The sequence below is a fragment of the Pteropus medius genome, unplaced genomic scaffold, assembly GCF_902729225.1.
Source record: "Pteropus medius unplaced genomic scaffold, Ma_sr-lr_union100, whole genome shotgun sequence".
In the NCBI taxonomy this organism is placed as follows: Eukaryota; Metazoa; Chordata; class Mammalia; order Chiroptera; family Pteropodidae; genus Pteropus; species Pteropus medius.
In genome coordinates, this window is record NW_024351073.1 from 6,891,567 (window position 1) to 6,911,716 (window position 20,150).

A 20,150-nucleotide genomic window follows, 5' to 3' on the forward strand; every position below is an offset into this window, starting at 1 on the left:
GTACACCTTTATAATACCTGTATACTCTATTGTGTGCTCCCCACCCAAAGTCTAGTCTCTCTCCATCACCATGTATTTGACCCCCTTTACTCTCTTTTGTCTTCCCGCCACCCCTCTTCCCTCTGGTAACCACCATTCTGTTGTCTGTATCCATGAGTTTGGGTTTTTGTTTGTTTACTTGTTTATTTGCTGACATACCCCACATAGGAGTGAAACCATATGGTTCTTGTCCTTTTCCATCTGACTTATTTCACTTAGCATAATCTCAGGATTCATGCATGTTGCTTGCATATGGCACTGTTTCATCTTTTTTATGTCCGAGTAGTATTCTTAATTGGTTACCAACTTTCAGCAACTTAATGTTTCAATAAAATCAATCAAAAAGCTTTACTTTTGTATGGCATGCCTTGGCAGTCCCTCGGATGTGGTGTTCTCTCTTAAGAAAGCCATTAGCTTATTCTTTTGGTCTTGTGGTGGATTCAAGTACTTTCTATTGCAGAAGATAAGACACAAAATCATTGTGAGCTTGTAGAAAACAAATCCTATTAATAGGAAAATGCCATTTCTTTTTCCGTGGCTTCAGATATTTCTGTGTAGTCAAAGGCTTAGTAATTAGGGCCAGCTTGGGTGGTGGTAATTGCAGGAGTTTCTGATCCACGGAAAAAGAATTGAGGCGCCTCCTAAGTAGAGTTAGATTATTTTTTTTTTTTTCCTGTGGGAAGCAGGATTGAGAGAGGAAGTAGAAATTACTCATGGGACAGAATCTTGAATAATTGCAGCTCATAAATAGTATATTTGAATTGCTTTCTCATCAAAGGAAAGGGAGATAAAAAAAAAAAATTGAGCAGCAGCACAGATCCTGCTGTGTCCAGCTGCTGTAACAACTCCCATTTACTGAATACGTGTGCCAGGTATTTACACACGCAATCTCTTCAAATCCTCACCTTAGGTAGTATTGTTTCCATTTATGTAGGAGAAAACCAAAGCTCAGTCAGGTGAAGTGACATGCTCAAGGTCTTGTCTGTAAGTACCAGAGCTGGATTTGGACTGTGACATCCAAGTCTATATTATTTCTATTTTAGTACACGCACAGAGAGAAGTCAGGAGGAACAAGGGAGAAAAACAAATATTATTAGTACTATGCTGTCTCGAAAATGCAACTTTCTGCTTTAAAAAAGGTCAGTTTTGTTCTAAGGTCCCCTTATTATGTGGATGCAAATACATTTCCCCCTTGAGATTTTCTATTTTAGTGCAGAAAACAAAGAGTATTAAATGTCCGTTTTAGAGAAGTAGAGATGAGGACATAAAATGTCTGCGTTGTGTCCTTTTAGCACTTTGGTGCCAAACACAATCAAAAGAAATTGTGTTTTGGAAACTTTAGGGATGTCGCCTCTTGGAATTTGCTCCTCTGGCTGGATTAAATTGAACTGAGAATAACAGCTTCAGTTTTTGACTCAAAGTTCTGGTAGCAGCGAAGTGGTGATGTGAACATTTATAAGTACTTTGGCCTGTGATAACTTCACTGTAGGAAGCCCTGCCACCACCCCATTCTCTTCAAGTTTGGTGGGCTCTGGCAGGCCCTTCTCATGCACCCTAAGTCCATCATACTTTTGAAAAGACGTGTACCCTGAACGTGAACTTGGTAAGAAACTAGAGAATTTACTTCTTGAGAACCCATGGAATGAAAATGACCAGGCTGCTTTTCAGCTTCTCACCAGATTCTCAGGATTGTTAGCTGACTTGAGCTTTCACACGCTTTTGTCCTGTATGTGGCAAATCCATGTACGGTGAAGTAAAATTCTCTTAAGGGAATTTTTCTAATTTGTTCTAATCAATTTTGTAATAGGAGACTGGTGTCCGGTTGTAGGCAGTGGATATTACAGCTATTTTCTCTTTTGCGGTAGGAAACTGGAGACCACGTTTGTTAGATCTTCTCCCCAGCAGCGAAGGGAGTGAACTCCAGAATGAGTCAGGGTTTGGGCTTGAACCCTGGGTTAGTGGCTTTTTTCCTGTAAAAGGAAAGTCACTGAACCTCCCTAAGCCTCAGTTTCTTCATCTGTAAAATTGACATAATACTAGTTACTAAAGTTGTGGGAATTAATGAGATGCTAATGAGTACTTATCTTGCACATAATAAAAGCTTAATGTTGGCTCTTATAGTCAAAAGCATGCAGTCAAAATGAAAGCTGACAAAGAGATTGTAGGTTTTGATTGCCATGCACAAATTTGGACATATGTTTTTATTGCTCAGAAGCCTTATTGACTTTTATTTTTCAACAGTGTTGCAAATAGGTGAGGTTGCTGAGTGATCTGTGTTTTGCGTGAATAAAGTTTTGTTATAATTTGTGTAGTGGCATTTGAGGCAGCAGCTCATGTGCATTTGATGATTACTGTAGAATACTTTTTCTCGGATGCTGGCTTTTCAGCAGCAGCAATGTGTATCTTACTGTTATTCTGACCTCTCTTTTCCTTGTCTGCAGTGCTGAGGGAAGTCTGATGAATGGTGGCAATTTTAGTAGGAAATTGAGTCCTGTTAGGAATCTTGGTGGTTTTTCTGTCATCCTGCTCCAATGTCGAAATTCACCAAATGCTTCATAAAATGTGGCTCCTCACTGACTTAGCCGCTTTGTGTTTTCCTTTTTCTCTATCAGATCAATTTTTGGTCAGCAACTTGTTGCCAACATCAAAAGTTCTTTACCATTATTCTAGGGAAGAAGAACAGTCAGTACTTTTAAAATGAAAACTGTATAGTAAGCTTTTGGGGCATTTGACAGAGATGAGTGTGAGTAGGAAAAGGTCTCCAGCCTTTTTCTTTTTTCTTCCAGAAATGCTCTAGTAGACTGACATTCATCTTTTTGAGAATATGGTTCCATGTAGTGACAGAGTGATTTGGAATCATGCGAGTGGGTCTACGGGGGTCTTCTTTTTCCATTTCCATTAAGGGAAGGGCACCAAGGACCCTGCCTCCTTTCTAGGGACATATATTCAAGGCTGACTTCCATGTCATGATTTTGACCTTGAACAGCTCTCGTATGCATTATCTCACAAGACAGGCATTCCAGCTCTTAATTCCTTTTAGATGGGAACACTGAGGCCAGGACACTTGCCCAAAATCCTCCTGATATCTTTGTAGGCTAGGACTTACCCCGGTTCCTGAGTTAGTCCTGTGCTTTTTTCTGAAAGACGTTTATTGGGGATAATAAATGCTCTGTGCTTAATTCACTCCCCTGCTTAAAAAGCTTCAGGCTGTGACCAGCCCACCACTTGTCCAGCCATATTTCACACCTCTCTTGCTGAACTACTTGTCTCTGTGTCTTTGTACCTTCTCTTTCCTCTTCTGTTTGCTTGTCTGTCTCTTGAACTGGTAGACATTGCTTATAAGCCTCTTCCCCAGAAGCACTTGCTTAAATTGTCTCTCTTCCTCCTCTTCCCTTTATTGGTCCCACCGAAGAGGTCCCCTCTTTGGAGTTTAGCTCCCACTTTAGGTCCCCACATCAATACCTTATTACAGCATCCATCGTATTGTATTAATGATTGTGTATTAATGATTGTCAGTTTTCCCCACTGTACTGCGAGCTCCTGTTTACCTAGCAGCACTTGGTAGGGATTCATTTAAGTTATCTTTGTCTCTTATAAATTTCCTCCCTTTCCATATATGAACCTCCACTGTCTTCTTTATTCTTTGCTTTAAATACGTATACATGTTTGTGTATGTATATGCAAATACATATGTGACTTAGTTTGAAAATGACAAGGCTAAGACTACTGTGGGTTTTTTTTCCTTATTTAAGTCAGTTTCATCTTGTGCTTTGGGGGAGGGGGAAGAGGGGTATGTGCCTCTCTACACCTGGAGAGGTCATGCAGGGATTGTGGTGGTAGCAGCCAAGGAAGGCCATTCAGGGGCTTTTAATCGCTGAATAATGGCAAAATCCTCTGAAGATTTACAGCTTGGAGGCCTCATGCATCCTCATCCCACCTAAAACCCACACACTTGAGGCTGTAGATCCTAGTTTCTAGTTCTGGCATCTGACTTCACTGCCAACTTGGAGGTGGTGCCTATGGCAGTGGTTCCTAATTCTGTGAACTTGGATGTGTTGTTCATTGACATGTTGTGTGATGTGTTACTAGTCATCTGGTTTCTTTATCGTTAATGCAGTTGTCCTAATACGAATATCCTTGGTGACAATCAGCAGAAACCCACTGTAGCTAACTTATGCCAACAAGAGGATTTATTATAAAAATACAGGTTTGTTTTATGGAACTGTGGGCCAAAGGTGTGGTTGGGCCTCACTAAAGCCTGGAAAGCCGTGGGAGTCCAGGCCATGATTGTGCGTCTGGGGGTTGTGGTTTTATTTCCACTTAATCTCTTCATGTGTCTCATTCTCTGCTTCCCCACAGTGTAGCCAAATCTACAAGTCTCTAGTTAAAGTATAGCACCCCCATCCAAATTAATGGAGAAGATAAAATGATTAGCCCTTTGCGGACCGCTGTCTGCTTCCCCATGCAGTTGATGGGGAGCAGGGGATTCACTCCAGGACACAGAAACAGGGAACCGTTGTCTGCAGAAAGGGAGTTTTGGGTAGGACAGAATCCTAAAAAATGTCTCTTGATTGTTTTGTTTATGGAATGTAAAGAAAGAATTCCATTAATCATTTTAAGAATTGATGTAGGTGGTTTTGGATAGTATAAATTCTTATCATCCTAAGGTGATAGATACTTCTGGGGACATAATAGGTAGCACTTTCCATGCTGGCTTCAGTGTTTGAACTGAATCCCCAGCACTAGTCAAGATGATCACTGGAGTTTTCTGACAGCTGATTGAATTTAATGAATAGCTTTGCTCTCTGCTCAGAAAAAGATGATAGACCTGTCAAAAATAATTGTGCTTTAGTTTAGTTCTTTGCCAATGACAGATGATGAAAACTCTCAATGAGAATTTCTAAATTACCAAAATACATAGCACTTACACATGTGAGAATATAGGCATACCTTGGAGATATTGCGGGTTTAGTTCTGGACCACTGCAGTAAAGCAAGGTTCACAAAAAAGCTAGTTGTAATCTTTTTGCTGGTGGAGAGTCTTGCCTTCTGTTTGTAAAAAAAATACAACATCTGTTAAGTGCAATAAAGCAAAGCACAATAAAGTGAAGTATACCTGTAGTCTCTCGTGCATAACCTAGAGCAGGGCTCTCCAACCCCTGGGCTGCGGACTGATGGTATTGGTCTGTGGCCTGTTAGGAACAGAGCCACATAGTGGCAGGCAAGTGAGCAAAGCTTCATCTGTATTTGCAGCCACTCCCCAGTGCTAGCATCACCGCCTCAGCTCTACCTCAGATTATCAGGCATTAGATTCTCATAGGAGCTGATCTAGAGCAATACATCACAATCATATGGGGAGCTTTTTACAAAACAGCATCCCCTACACTCAGAATCCTTAGGCTTGTGGTAAGGCCTATGTGTCTGTAGAGGTAACAACTCCCCAGATAATCTGACACCCCCCAAGTTTGAGAAGCACTGCCTCAATGGGACTTGACTCCATCCTGGGATGGAAACTGTAGCCATCTCTAAAACAGATCTTGTCCAGAATGGGTTCTCTGAAACAGCCATGACTTTCTTCTTCAGCATCAAGATGGGCTGTCTAGCCTCTCCCTGCCTTAGCTGTACCCAAGTTTCTTCTAATGCCGTATTTCAGTCTGAATTAAGAACTTTACCAAACTCACACCACCCGGAGCTTTCTGCCAAAAAAACAAAACAAAAAAATTCCAGTTTTATTTGTTGACAAAACTGGTTGTGTCTTGTAGAATTTTCTAGTCAAGATTTGACTGGTTGAGTCCCCATGGTGTCATTTAACATGGTTCTCTGTCTCAGTGTTTCTTATAAATTGGTAGATTGACATAGAAGCTCAAACAGATTGAGGTTAGCTATTTTGGCAGGAATACTTCATAGGTATGTCAGATTGCATTAGGAGGCCCACCATGCCTCTCTTGTTATGTTAACAGCTATTTATGACTGTCTTTGGTCCATTAATTCATTAAGGATTACTGCTTATCTTTGAATATCCAGTAAACACTGAACCTAACAGGGAGGCATTTGAAGATATTTTTATTGAGAAACAGTGACATAGAACCTGGCCTTAATTCATTATTAGAAGTGATTGTATCCCATGGCACTGTCCTGGGGTCTTAGGTAACTTAGAACAGGCAAAGAATGTTTGTTCCCAGCTGTTTTTACCGAGTCCTTGCATGCTACAGAATAGATGGATTAGTGTTGACTCAATACATTCATATATTCCTGTTCTTAACCTTCAAGACTTTGACTAAGTACATTTTCTCTTCAATGTTTTACTTTCAATCCTTGATGCTCACTGAAGGCAGATGGAAATCATTCTGTGGAATGACTTCTGTTCTCTTTCTGACTCAGTGTTTGAGCTGCCTCATTTTGCTGTCTGACATTTGATCCTTTAGATAGGGAGTGCCCATCCCTGCCCCACCAATTGGGACAACTAATATTTGTCATTCCTAAGTAGTTTAATACTTTAAACTAATTTATTAGAATTTTGTCTTCCTTTAGTTAAAAATACTTTTTAAAATAGTAACTAGCTTCTCAAATAAAAAATTCCTGAGGGTATATGATATTTTCGTGTGTATTCTGAAAGCATGACTTTAAGTTATTCATTTGAGCCCTTAAACAAAGAAAAATATTACCCTTTGTTCTTCTTTTTTAGGAAATTCACACAAACGAAAAAGAAGTAACAGAGAAGGAAGTAACCCTTCACTTGTTGCCAGGTAACAGTCACGTTAGCCTCATACCTCATGTCAACTCAATGCCAGAGATAAATTATGTCATCCCTAGTATCACTATGTATAAATGCCTTTGTTTTCATCCAGACAGCATGTAACAGCAATGAGTTGGACAAATTATCAAGGTCTTTAGTTCAATAATTACACACCTGGGTCTGAGTAATACAACATCTGTAAAGAATTTTTCTTCTTTTCTTCTTCCCAAGCTGATGAAAATAAACCTGGGAAATTCTCACCTCTTTTCACAAGCAAATGAGGCCTTTTCCAGGTTGCCTTACTTGGTCCCATCCAATTTTCTGGTCCTCAATCATGAAAATCCTGGTCTCCCACAAAGCCCTACACCCCACACACTCTTCCACCTGCTGCTCAAGCGTAGCTGCTGCTGACCAGCACAGCTGTCTGGCAAGCGTTGGTGGGTGGCCTCACCTGTTGTCTCTGCTTGTGCATCTGAGTGCCAGGTGTGCTGGAGTTTACCAAACCCACACTGGGGCTGCCAGGGCTTTCTTTGCTTTGTGGTCATCACCAAGGCTCCTGGATTGGTTGGGTATTTTTGAGATGGGGATAGTGACTCTAGCTTAAGTTAAGCTTTAATCATTTCTGAATTCAGAAGCAGAAACTTGGTGGTGTATTCTCTTCATATGTGGGGCTGTCATGTGAGCTGTTCATTCAGTTTTTCTTCCACTTTTTTCTAATCCCAAATGCTTTTTTTTTCCATGAGGTTTTTAAGAAGCATTTTCCCAAAACAATAGAGGCTTTGTTCTGGTACTTTTTTTTTTTATTGCATTTTACTGGGAGGATATGAATATGCACAGGTTTCTGATTGGTCCTCCTTGTTTGGTAAATATATTGGATCTTGTAACTTTTTAAAAAGTGGTTTTAAGTTTCAAAGGGTTTTTGGATAATAATGGCCTAAACCCTAATCCACAGACCCTATTGTCTTTCCTTTCCTTGGGTTATGGATAGTGCTAACTTTATTTTTCACTTGGGTTACATATATTTTCCTCTTCCCAGGATTACTCAATGGCCTCTTCTAGGTATGCAGTGAGCCCCCGTTTCCCAGACTAGACTGAGATCTTTTCTAGTTCCTGCCTCCCGTGAGTCAGGAGTCCGCACACACAAGGTCTTAGCCACAGCGCACCGCGCCGTGCCCGCACAGCCCCGTGCCCATGTGCCATGCCAGCCACTGCACGCTGGTTTCTGGTCTCCAGAGCGTGACCACAGACTGATGATGGCTGGTCTTGGGGAAAGATTCACTATTAAAAGCTGTTTCATGCTCAGAGTCGAAAACACAGGAAGCCTTGCTCACATGTTTTCAACCAGGGGACTCAGCTGAGGCACTTTTTCTGGGATTATTTTAAACCCTAACGAGGCCCTTACTTCATTGTTTTCTTCAAACTGTGGTCTCTCTAGAGGCTGACCTAGTGACTGAGCCATCTTCCAGTATCTCCTTAGTAATTAACCCTTGGAAGATGAAAAAAATACCATAATGGGCCTCCCTCGATAGTCTGTCTGAAGCTTTTTTGTTTATATATTGACTGAAGGTGAGACTAAATGAATTTCTAAGCCAAAAGTAAATTTAAAGATATTGAAGGAAATATCCAGAGGGAGATTGAGGGGAAGATGGTTATCTGTTGGAGGAGAAAATTTCGTTTCTTTTTTGTTGCGAAGCGTTTACACTTAGTTTTTTATTTCCTATATATTTTCGTTTTCTTCCTCTCACCCCACGTGCAGCCCTCATGAGCTTCCGTGCTTCCAGGGAGCAGAGAATGCTTACCTATCCCTAAATCCTAATCTTTTGACTGTGTAGATAAGTACTCTATCTCCAGGAAATACAGCTTCTCATGCAGGCGGGGTGCCTGCAGATAGAGCAGGAAAGGTGACACACTGAGAGGAAATGCTCTCAACTAAGAAAGAGAGGAAACAGTTTTTTTCCCACAAACCTCTGGCCTCCTTTTTCCTCCCATCTTTGTCTGTGGAGTCAGAATCAGTGTGGTAGTGCTGCATCCTCTGTACCTGAGGAAGTTGCTTGAAGGCCCCGTGGCCAGGAAGACACCTCCCTGACTTTTAGCAACCCCAGAGTGGGAAATGGCCCGCTCTCACCAGAAAGCGGGCTTGAGATCTGCGTTCCAGAGCATGCTGGCGAGCCTTCCTGGCTTCGCTCGTTGAGGGTATTCTGTGGAACGTCTGCTTGCATCCAAGTAACAAAAACACTGATATCATTTGCTTGCAAGTGTAACTGAGAACATTTCCACCTCTTCGGAAACTTCCGTTATTCACAGTGAGAAGATAGAGAAATGCCCTGTGTGAAGGTGTATGTGAGCCATTTTGATTTCACTTATCAGTGGTCCCCACTCAGCCTTATCTTCTCCCCTAAGTTTTGCAGCTCCTGTCATTTTGGGAAGTTTAAACTTCTGAAGTGTTGTGCTGTAGTTTGTTGGTCTGTATGTGAATAGAGCCGTGGAAGCTTTCACTGTTTGCATGCTGTACATTCCCTGCGGACTCTGAGGAGGACTTGTTTTGCTTTTGACCAGGTGAGCAGCTGCTTTGCGAAGCCAGCACAGTCCTGAAGTATGTCCAGGAAGATTCTTGTCAGCGTGGGATCTGTGGGAAACTCGTCTGCACAGACTTCAAGATTGCTTTCTTGGGCGATGATGAATCTGCATTGGATAATGATGTACGTTTGAGCTGCGTTTGGCTGAGTCTGGGGGAGCAGTGCAGTCATGGCCCTAGGGTCTTTTTCCCCCAGCTTCTTAGTTCCTCCATGCCCAGCAAACACAGACCCGAAGGACAGAAGTCCCCACCACTAGTCTGCGCTCAGTCCCTCAGGATCTCCTTCCGGTGGCAAGACCATTCTGCAATTTCTCACTCATGCCTCCTGTCACACTGACTTGTGTCTGACTTCATAGGTCGATGATCAGCTTTTTCTTACTTTCTTTTATATTTCATCACAGTGTATATCACTCATTGGAATCTTAGCTCTCCAGATATACTAGTTCCCGTTTTCACTATACAAAACACTTCCTTAAATTCAGGAACTGAGTTCAGTTATGCAACTGATGCTGAACGCGGCATTTAAGTTAGGGTTTGCTTTATGTTTACTCTGCACCGAATAGCAGTGTCCTCAGAAGACCTGTCCGTACTTAGGAAGAGTGAGCAGTGTGGTAAGGGGAGAACTGCTCACACACCCGGAGAGCGGTGTACGCTCATGGAAACCCAGCCGTCCCTGCCCACCCTCGCTTCCGAAACAGCCACGGCCCCACCGCTGTCTCAGGGTGCGGTCTCCGGGCTGCTGTCCGCTGCAGCGGCTTCATTCCTAGTCCTGTGCAAAGACAGCATTTACAGAAACTCGAGTCCCCTGCTAGTTTCTTCCTATATCAACTGCCACTCACCTGCTCGCTGTGGTGGAGAAACCTTAACCTGCCTGCCACTTCCCAGCACCTCTCAAGGTGATCGTGTGTGGCATGGTAATGTTTGCCCGGAGCAGCCCAGGAATGGCATGCTCTGCCTGGGTTTGAAAAAAACAACAGTGATCACCAGCTTTTCTTACACATTTCATTGTCCTTTTCCTAGGGATGTGGCTGTATTTCCCTTTTTTCTTAATGTGCAAGCGGAGAATGGTGATTTGCTCTTTCTGTAAATATCTAACAGTGCATACAAAGAAATCACACCTGTTTCCTTTTGACTTTTAGGAGACCCAATTTAAGAATAAGGTTATAGGAGAAAATGACATTACACTCCATTGTGTCGATCAGATTTATGGAGGTAAGTGTCTGTATTCTCTTGTGGTGTTGCCAGCTTTTGAAAGTATAGCTGATAATGATAATGTTTTTGTGGTGTTTTATAGTTTACTAAAAGTTCTTCACATATATATCTCATTTAAATCAGTTTTGTAGATAAAATTGAGATGTGAAATAGTTTGTTTGGGGTTACTTAGCTGGAAGAGCTTGGAATTGAACTTAGAACCTGTTCTTTCTAACATTCCACAATGTCATTACATATTAGATTTTTGATCATACTTTTTGCTGTCACTGTTAGCCATGTAGGTTTTACTTTAAAGGCTAATCCGACAAAGATCTGTTGTATTGCACTTGATGTCTTTTCTGCTTTCAAGCTTCTCTCTGTTCTACTTCTCTATTTTTGTAGACAGAGCTTTTCCGGAAATCACTCAGTAGTCATTTATGACGTTCCTAACACTAGTAGGTGCTGCATGGTCCAAACTCTGGGACAGGGAGGGAGCCACGAACCCAGGAGTCGACTGTCCCCGAAGCATGTCCCTAGTGCTCTTCCAACCATCTTTTGTAATCTCAGCTTTCGGAGCTGGGTTTTCAGCATGTTAGTAACGTTAGTTCCACTGACAGTAGCCAGTCCGTTTTGGTCTTGGGCCCCTGCTGACAGTTACTTAGAAGGTAGCACCTTTCTTTTTACTTTCTAGAGGTATCTTTAGAAGTTAATAGTCTGCCTTGTTTCTTTAGCATTAACTTGTTGCCATATAACTTAATTTCTCTTCTTGATTTCATTGTTGATGTACAGTATTTGATGAGAAAAAAAAAACTCTCTTTGGACAACTGAAGAAATACCCCGAGAAACTCATCATCCACTGCAAAGACCTCCGGGTATTCCACTTTTGTCTGAGGTACACAAAAGAAGAGGAAGTCAAAAGGGTAACTAGTTGCATATATTTTTAGGTTTTATTTCCCATCAGGTTTTCCCCACTATTTTTTGCTTATATTTATTGCATGAAGGTTGAGGGGAGCTTTTTACTGTTTAAAGTTGAAGTTGTTCTAACCCTGTATACTTTGATTGGAATTGAAAGAGAATTTGGTAAAGCGTGCCTGTATGTTATCTTGGCACATGCTACCTTTAATCCTTCAATTTGTAATCTTTTTATTCCTGGAGGCTCCAAAGGCCGGGAAGTGGTAAAACAGGGTCTGGAGGCAGATGGGGAAAGGAAGTGGGGGAGCAGCTAGAAGCAAGCCTCTTCCTTCGCCTCTGACAGCCTTTCCAAGTAATAGTGACCCCCAACTTCTGGGTGAGCGAGTTCATATCTGGGAGGTAGTGGAAGTATATGGAAGGAGGAGAAGGTACACAGTTCAGATGGACAGAGCCAAGTCACTAGACGAGCCTGGGCTTTTGGACACTGTGGTCAGCTTAATGTGGTTGCTACAACAAAATGAGATGTATAATGGTGAAGTGGTTACAGTGGTCATTGTGACTTCCCGTATTTTTCTTATTGAGAATTGAAGGTCTCAAACTTACACTCTCCTGATAAGTGCATTAGGAGAACCTAGCGAGAGGCCACTTCATCTGTTGTCTTTGGCTATGGTGAGTTATGCACACTTTACAGGCAGGTCCTTGTTTTTTTTTTTCAGGTAGTATGGAAGTTCAGTTAGAATAATAAACATGACTCCAGTATCTATTCTGAGCAAAAGAGTGGTGTAGCTATGGAAAATTCCTCGAGAAGCCAGAAACTTCATTTTGAATGATGATTTTTTTGTCATCTGTCCAAACATACTTTTGTTTGGAACGTCAAACAAAAAGCACAATGGGTTGATTTCTTATCTTCTAGAAGGAAGTCCTAAAGACCATAGTGGATCAGAATAGTTAAGTATTTTGGCAATTATATCAGCTGTATGTCTTTAATATCAGGTTTTTAGAGTATCTGAATATGGCACCTGAGGTTTTTAGCATTTAGTTTTTGAGAAATTAGATGATGTTTTTAAAATTTCCCTAGAAGTTGAAAGCTCTTAGACAATCTGACAGAATGATTTATTTATTTGGCCATTATTCTAAGAGATAATGTCATAAATGCAAACAGGCCTCCATGAGTGTTAGCGTCCTGCCCGTCCTGCGACCTGCCCCTAGGAGCCTATTAGCATGACTGAAAACCTAGACAGCTCAGCGTTTATCTGCCTAAAGCATGACTGTAGCCATTGCTTGGTTATTTTCTAGATTGTCAGTGGCATAATTCATCATACCCTGGCTCCTAAACTGCTTAAACGGTTGTTTCTGTTTTCCTATGCAACTGCTGTACAAAACAATACAGGTAAGTGTCTTCTGGGTTTTAATTTGTGGGTAGACGGGCCTTCCAATTCCTGCCTGAAACTAGTAGGAAGAAACCCAGCCATGAAGTTTTTCCTCCTCCTCTTTAGCAATTGGTCATCTCTGCTTGGATGACTCATTCAGGTTTCTTAAAAAGAAAATAAAAAGTTTTTTTTTTTTTTTTTTTTTCTGTGATCTTTCTTGCTTTAACTTACCTTTTAGGTTTGTTTGCTTTTTCTGAAGGAGTATTGGTTTGATTGTTTCCCATTCTCTGCCCATATAACTGGGAATGTGAGACTGTAGAGCAACAAAATTGAGAGAAGTTTAAAATAGCCCTGTTTGTCCCTGAGTTCTTTTCTCCACTATGATATACTTGATTTCATTTCATAAGACTCTAGAGAATGTCTTGCATTCTAGAAAGTTTTTAAACAACTGGAACATGCTTTATAGCAAGTATTTTGGGAGAAATGGAATAGTTGTACATAAGAGAACATATCAGAAAACTAGTTTGGTTAGAAAACTTAAGATTCCAAATGTTTTCCATTCACTTTGCTGAAAAGAGAGCATTCTTTTTAACTAAGAAACTTTGGTCATTTGAGTTAACTATTAAGAGTGCCTAGCGGACATGGTTCCTTACTGTAGCGGTTAGCACGTCTGCTTTACACACCAGAAGGTCCTGGGTTCACGCCCCAGTGGAGCCATGATCCATGGTCTATAGCCATGACACCCTGAACAAGCCTTATGTCTGATCTTGGAAGCTGAGTAGGATTGGGCCTGGTTAGTACTTAGATGGGAGATCACCTAGGAAGACCAGGTGCTGGAGGGGTAAATGATAATAATAAATAATAATAATGCCTAGCATTATATAGCGTTTTCACAGATGTCTTTTTCCTCCTCGAGATCTCTTCTCTCTGTTTGTTCCCATTCTCTGCCCATTACTCTTAACATGATGTTGATCCTGTGCGCTATGTGCTTTTCGTCAGGGAAGTGGCATGTTTGTTTAACAGACTATAACAGGCTTTCTGGAATGCAGTTGCTTTGTCACCATCTGCTTGCTCATTGAGTAAACATTTGTCGGACGCTTGCGATGGGTCAGGCACTGTGGGCATACAGAGGTGAACGGGACTAAATCCTGCCCTCTAAGAGCATCACATCAAACAGTGGCAGCTGAGTGACATTTCCTCTGGTGGAGGGGCCTTAGGAGGAGGAGGGAGTCCCACCCACGCTGGGGAGGGAGGGCTGTCAGAGAGGGCTAAGGCTGAATGTGAGCTCATGTGAAGGATGTGGGAGTGTCTGGTAGGCACAGAGGAGTATTTTAAGCAGAGGATTATCATGTGCAGCTATGTAAATATCAGAGAGCAGGTTGCATTTTGGAAACCATGGTGATTTAGTAGAAAAGGTATGAATTTCGAGTCTGTCCCACCTCACTTCAAATCCTTACCCAGCTCTTTAGTAGCTTGGTGATCCTGGGGATGACTCTTAACTCTTGGGGCCTCTATTTTCTCATTTTAAAAACAATAGTATTTTGAAGTATTTTGAAGATTATAAATTATTAAACGTATGACACATAGGGTACAGTCAGTAAATGAAGGTCAAGAGTATAACTGCATATTATTCAGTGTGGATCATGTTCAGAGAATTATGCTGATATAAAATATACTTAGTACTACTGTTAGGCTGAACATAAAATTTGTTCGTTCAGTAAGTTCATCTTCCTGAATGACAGATCTTTTCACGGTAGATAACGTGTGAGTGCTGATTAACTGGGTGCTGGCTCACCACAGCTGGTTGCAATATGAGACTTGCAAAGTATGACTTGGTTGATTACTATAATTTATATAAGCATTTATTGGGTTTACATTTGAAAAATCATCCTCTTACATCCTGATTCTTGGTCTGGACCCACTTAGCAGAGTTTCTCAGCTGGCCAACGTGTGTCAGTCTGTGTGCCAAAACCCTTACTTTGATAGACCTGGCAGTTTCATTACCTTGCAGTGGCTTTTTGTGCTTTGGCTGAGGGGTCCTCAATGCTTACGACATGGCATTTAGGGAAGGACTTACTGTATTCCTGAGAAAAGGATCTCCTATACTTGAAGTATTATTTATGTCCATGGAGATATATGTTTTTGCATTTATTCCTTTATGGAAATTGTCTTTATTGCTGCCTAGGTTTAAATTCCAATTCTGCTGTTGCCTAGCTCTGTGACCTTACGCAAGTTACTTGACCTTTTTGTACCACATCTGTAAAATGGAGGAAATAATATTACTTAACCTGTAGGGTTATAAGATTGAGTTAATAAATGTAATATGCTTGAAATAGCCCCTGGCACATACTGTATGTTATATAAGCTTAACTACTATTTTTATCATTCTCGTTATCGTCCTTTGTACAATCGTCTGGTTTTATTAAAAAGACCAGGTGAGAGTTTTAGCAAATATTTTTTTTTCTTGGAAAAAAATATTTTTCCCAGAAGGCTTGTTTTTTTTCTTTTAAGATGTGCAGTGGCTTGAACTAACTGATCTGTGTAAATACCCAAGACTGTTGAGGTGTTTGTCATCCATAGCAAGTAGGGCTGTGGCTTAGAAGAGGGCCAAGGACATATCTGTGGGGCTGCGGGAGCAGGGCTCTTGAGCGTTTCCGCCTTGCAGGTAGGAGCAGGGCAGGATTAGGGCAAAAGTATCCGTTACTGTGATGCACCAATTGGCCTGGACCCTCCACTCCATGGCTATCTGATTTGTTTCTGGCCTTCAGGTGTCACACTGGTAAATCCTCTAGTTGGCATTGTATCTTCAAATTGAAGGAGGTTTACATTCTGGAATCTGACACGCTATTCAAATGAGTTTGCCATCCTATGCACAAATTGGTAGGGCTAAAAATACTTTTTAGCATTTGTGCTAAGCCCATCTTTTAGTGCCTCTCAGGATCTTTTTATGTTATATAAATTATCTCATAGTCAGATGACTGAAAATGGAACTATAATTACTTTTGCAAGGAGTGGAACTAGAACAACTCTCTCCTCCACTATGCAAAGACAGAGCCTCCGTCATAATTTTGGATTAATGACAAAAAAAAAGGAACTAAGTTAGGATTAACCAGTAAATTCATTCTGCTGGGATATAGATGGACTTAGTAGAGGAAATTTGGGCCTAAGGATTCACTTTCACATCATTAAAATACCAGCACTTCATGACAAGATTTTATTTTCTTTTTAAATTTATTTTGTTAGCCACCAATCCCAAGAAGCATACCATCATGTTCGACACGCTTGAGGACTGGTGCTGGGAATTAGAGAGGACCAAAGGCAACGCGAAGTACAGAGCAGTGAGTGTCAACGAAGGCTACAGAGTCTGTGAGAGGTAAGCTCTCAGTGGTGTGCTTTTTAGAAACAGAGCTTTATCGAGATTTAATTCACATGCCATACAATTCACCCGTTTGAAACGTACAGTGTTTTAAAATGTGTTCACACAGTTGTGCGACATCACCACAGACAACGTTAGAACGTTTTTATCGTCCCCAAAAGAAACCATGCCCGTTAGCGACCTTCACAACAGCCCCAGCCAACCACTAATCCATTTTCTGTTTCTGTGTATTTGCCTGTTCTGGACACTTCCTGTAAATGGAATCGCATAACATGTGGTCTTTATGTTTGGCTTTTTACACTCAATGTGATGTTCTCAAGATTCATCCGTGTTTTCAGAATTTCATTCTTTTTTTTTTATTACCAAATAATATTCCATGGCATGGATATACTATATTTTATTGACTCATTCATTTGTTGATGGACATTCGGGTTGTTTTCACTTTTTGGCTATTATGAATAGTGCTGCAGTGAACATTTGGGTTCAAGATTTTGTGCAACTGTATATTTTCGTTTTTCTTGGGTATGTAACTAGGAGCGGAATTGCTAGGCCACGTAGTAACTCTGCGTTTAACTGTTTGAGGAACGGTCAGACTGTTTCCCGTCAGCAGTGTAAGAGGGTTTCTCTACATTGATACTGTGCTTTTTTAAGAAATCCTTAAAGTGTAAAGTGTGCCTTAAAACATTCAAAAGTGAATTTGTGTCTTTTTTCTCATCATTGTATTTGTAATCTAAGTCTAAAATTTTTAGAGGCATTTCCAAATTTATATCACGTAGTCACTTTCCTTTTATCAAACACTTTGATACATTTATTCATTTCGGTATAAACTTTTGAGTGCCTGCGATGTGCCAGGCAGCATCCTAGCTCCTGAACATACAGCAGTAAACAGAGTCTAAAAATCCCTGCCCTCCTGGAACTGTCATTTTAGTGGAAGGAAGATGATGATAGAATAAATGAATATTTGTAGTATATTGAAAAGGTAATAAGTGCTGTGGACAAAAACAGACCAGTCACGGGCTTAGGGGGCACTCTGCTGATGGAGAGGGTTGGTCAGGCAGGAGAACAGTAGGAGCAAAGGCCCCGAGGAAGAAGCTTGTCTGGCTGTATGAGCAACAGTGAGGAGCCCAGGGGCTGGATGGAATGGTAAGAGGGGAGGCCAGGAGGAGAGGGGCAGCTGAATGGTGACAGGTTGTCAGGCGAATTTATAGTTCAGTGAGGAGGAGTTTCAGTAGACGCATGATGTGATCTGACCTACATTTAAAGGATGACTCTGCATAATCCTCTTAGAAACGTGAATCTTACCATTTTGGGACATATTCCCCAGCACCCTGCTAACAGTTTCACAACATTTGTACAGTAATCTTCCCTTATCCATGGTTTTGATTTCCATGGTTTTAGTTACCTATGGTCAACTGCAGTCCAAAATATTAAGTGGAAAATTCCAGAGATAATTCATAAGTTTTAAATTGGGTGCTGGTCTGAGTATCATGGTGAAAGCTCACGCTGTCCCGCTTCATCTTATGCAGGATGTGAATCATCCCTTTGTCCCGTGTGTCCACGCTGTAGATGCTACCCGCCCACTTAGTAGCTGTCTCGGTTACCAGACAGACTGTCATGGCGTCACAGTGCTTGGGTTCATGTAACCCTTATTTTACTTAATGGCCCCAAAGTTCAAGAGTAGTGATGCCGGTAGTTTAGATATGCCCGAGAGAAGCCATAAAGTGCTGCCTTTAAGGGAAAAGGTGAGTACAGTAAAATAGATCATTTTGAGAGAGAAAAAAACCACATTCCCATAACTTTTATTGCAGTATATTGTTATAATTGTTCTATTTTGTTATTAGTTATTGTTAATCTCTTACTGTGTCTAATTTATAAATTAAACTTTATCATAGATAAGTATGTAAAGGAAAAACATAGTATATATAGGGTTTGGTACTATCTGCGGTTTGAGGCATCCACTGGGGGTCTTGCAACACAACCCCTATGAAGAAATGGGACTCTGGTTTTCTGTAGAACATTTCATATTCATGGTTCTGATGGGCCCCTTCATCAGCTCAATTTTGATGCTTATCAATCTCAAATATTTGTGAAGTGCGTCCTCCTGCCACAGGGGGAACTGTGGGGACAGTAGGAGGGCCTGCAGGGCCTGCATTGTACACCTTCCCCCCTCCCCCCCTCCTGTCCTTTCACAGTCACAGAGCTGGGAAAGGGAAAGTTAGGGCTTACTCAGAAAGACACTAGAAACGCCTGCTCCTAGTAGGTGATAGTTTGTATCGTGATGTTGGTGCTGATAGAAGGCATTCCCATTCCCAGAACTGTTTAGGAAAAAATCCTGCCACATACTGATGAAACTTACTGATATTCTCATAGATGTTACCACATCAAAAATATACCTGGTAGAGAAGGCAAGGGAAAGCTTTTAATTAGTGGTCAATGCGGAGAATGGAGCTTTAGTGAGATTTTGGTACTCAAAATGCTCAGTGCCCGCCACCGCCACGTTTTTCTGTCCCACGAGGATGATACAGGGAAAGCTGGGCTTTGTTTCCCACCTGCACCACTACGCTAGCTGCCTACATGGACTTCCCCATCCAGTCTGGTCCTGCTGCATCCGTTCTCTATTGTAGTGGCCGCAAGAGCACCTCCGGTATGTATCTGATCACCTTGCTCCTGCCTCAGTGGCTCCCAGCTGCTCTCAGTACGGGGAACAGAACTTCATGAGTGCTACAGGGCCCTTTATGGTTTGACTCCTGTCTAAATCTCCAGCTTTGTGTATACCCCTCTGGCCATACTGAACCCCTGCGATAGGGCCTGTGCAGTCTCATGTCTGGAATGCTCCTTTTGCTTCTAGCTGCACAAGTGAGTTACCTCCCTTTCATCTGTCAGATCTCAGCTCAGGTGTCATATATAGGGAGCCTTCCCAAGACGAGGTTGGATCTCCTTGTGAGAGCTTGCATTGAACTGTATGCCTCTCTTCACAGCACTTCCTGCAATTGTGAGTTTATTTTTATCTGTATCACCATTTGATTAATGTTTGTTTCTGCAACCTGTCAGCTCTGGGGAGTCAAGGACACTGTTTCTGTATAACGACATGAATACCATGATAGCCGCAGAACCAAGTGCAGTGCCTGGTTTCAAGAGGGACTCAGTAATTAGGAGAGAATGAATAAATTAACGAAAGCCCCCTCAGTAGTTAGAGGGGACTCCAGTCATTTTGGATGAGAATAAGAAACGGAGTGTCTACTTCACTGTCCCGCAAGGTCAGAGCCGGCTGACTGGAAAGCCCTTCTCTCATCCCACCTCCCCGGTATCAGAAGATCTTAACTCTAGGATGTATGTAACAGAGGGACCTAGGAATGACACAGCCACAGGAAGACACTGCTGCTCTGGTGTTGTCGCTTTGAGAGTTTCCTTACCCTAACTAAGGCTGTGCCTGAGCAGATCATACAACTGTCTTTGAATGAAGTCATCCTGTATTTGGAGGGGCCGTTTACTTTGTATTCTGAACTCATCTTAATGACTAATGACTGCTGTCCAGGCAGGGAGGGCTGCGTTTGTAGACAATGAGAGTCTCACATGGACCCACCCGAAGTTCATTGAGACAGGAGAAGACATCTCTACCTCCCTTCACCGTTGCAGAGCTGTCCCATCTCTGTGCAATCTCCTTTCTTGAGTGACCGTGTGGTATATACGCTAATATACTTGGTTCTGATATTCGTGCCCCTTCCTCCACCTCCCGGTGAAAGACATAGAGAAAATTAACTGGTTAACCAGCATTGTGAAATATTCAACCTCACTAGTAAGAGGAGATGTGAATTTATTTCAAAGCGACGTGGCCTCACCCCGGCTTTGTAGAATGAGCTGAGGAAGGAGCTAGGAATCTGGTTTAAACAAACCTCATGGGTGACACTTGTAAAGGTTGAGAAACAGTGATCTGTTTGTAAGTTGCCATCTA

At 41.7% G+C, this 20,150-nt stretch overlaps 1 protein-coding gene across 3 annotated transcripts in view; it reads left to right on the plus strand.

The window, feature by feature from the left end:
* Nucleotides 1-20,150, plus strand: part of MTMR12 (myotubularin related protein 12) — a 63,167-nt gene that overhangs the window by 16,941 nt on the left and 26,076 nt on the right. For all 3 annotated transcript variants that reach the window (XR_005648642.1, XM_039842721.1, XM_039842722.1), the window contains exons 2-7: nucleotides 6,724-6,784; nucleotides 9,331-9,473; nucleotides 10,489-10,561; nucleotides 11,330-11,460; nucleotides 12,749-12,842; nucleotides 16,066-16,195. Coding sequence is in view for 2 of the 3 variants with exons in the window: in XM_039842721.1 (XP_039698655.1) it covers nucleotides 6,724-6,784; nucleotides 9,331-9,473; nucleotides 10,489-10,561; nucleotides 11,330-11,460; nucleotides 12,749-12,842; nucleotides 16,066-16,195 (632 nt within the window). In the remaining variant the exon portion in view is untranslated. The remainder of the gene's footprint in view (nucleotides 1-6,723; nucleotides 6,785-9,330; nucleotides 9,474-10,488; nucleotides 10,562-11,329; nucleotides 11,461-12,748; nucleotides 12,843-16,065; nucleotides 16,196-20,150) is intronic.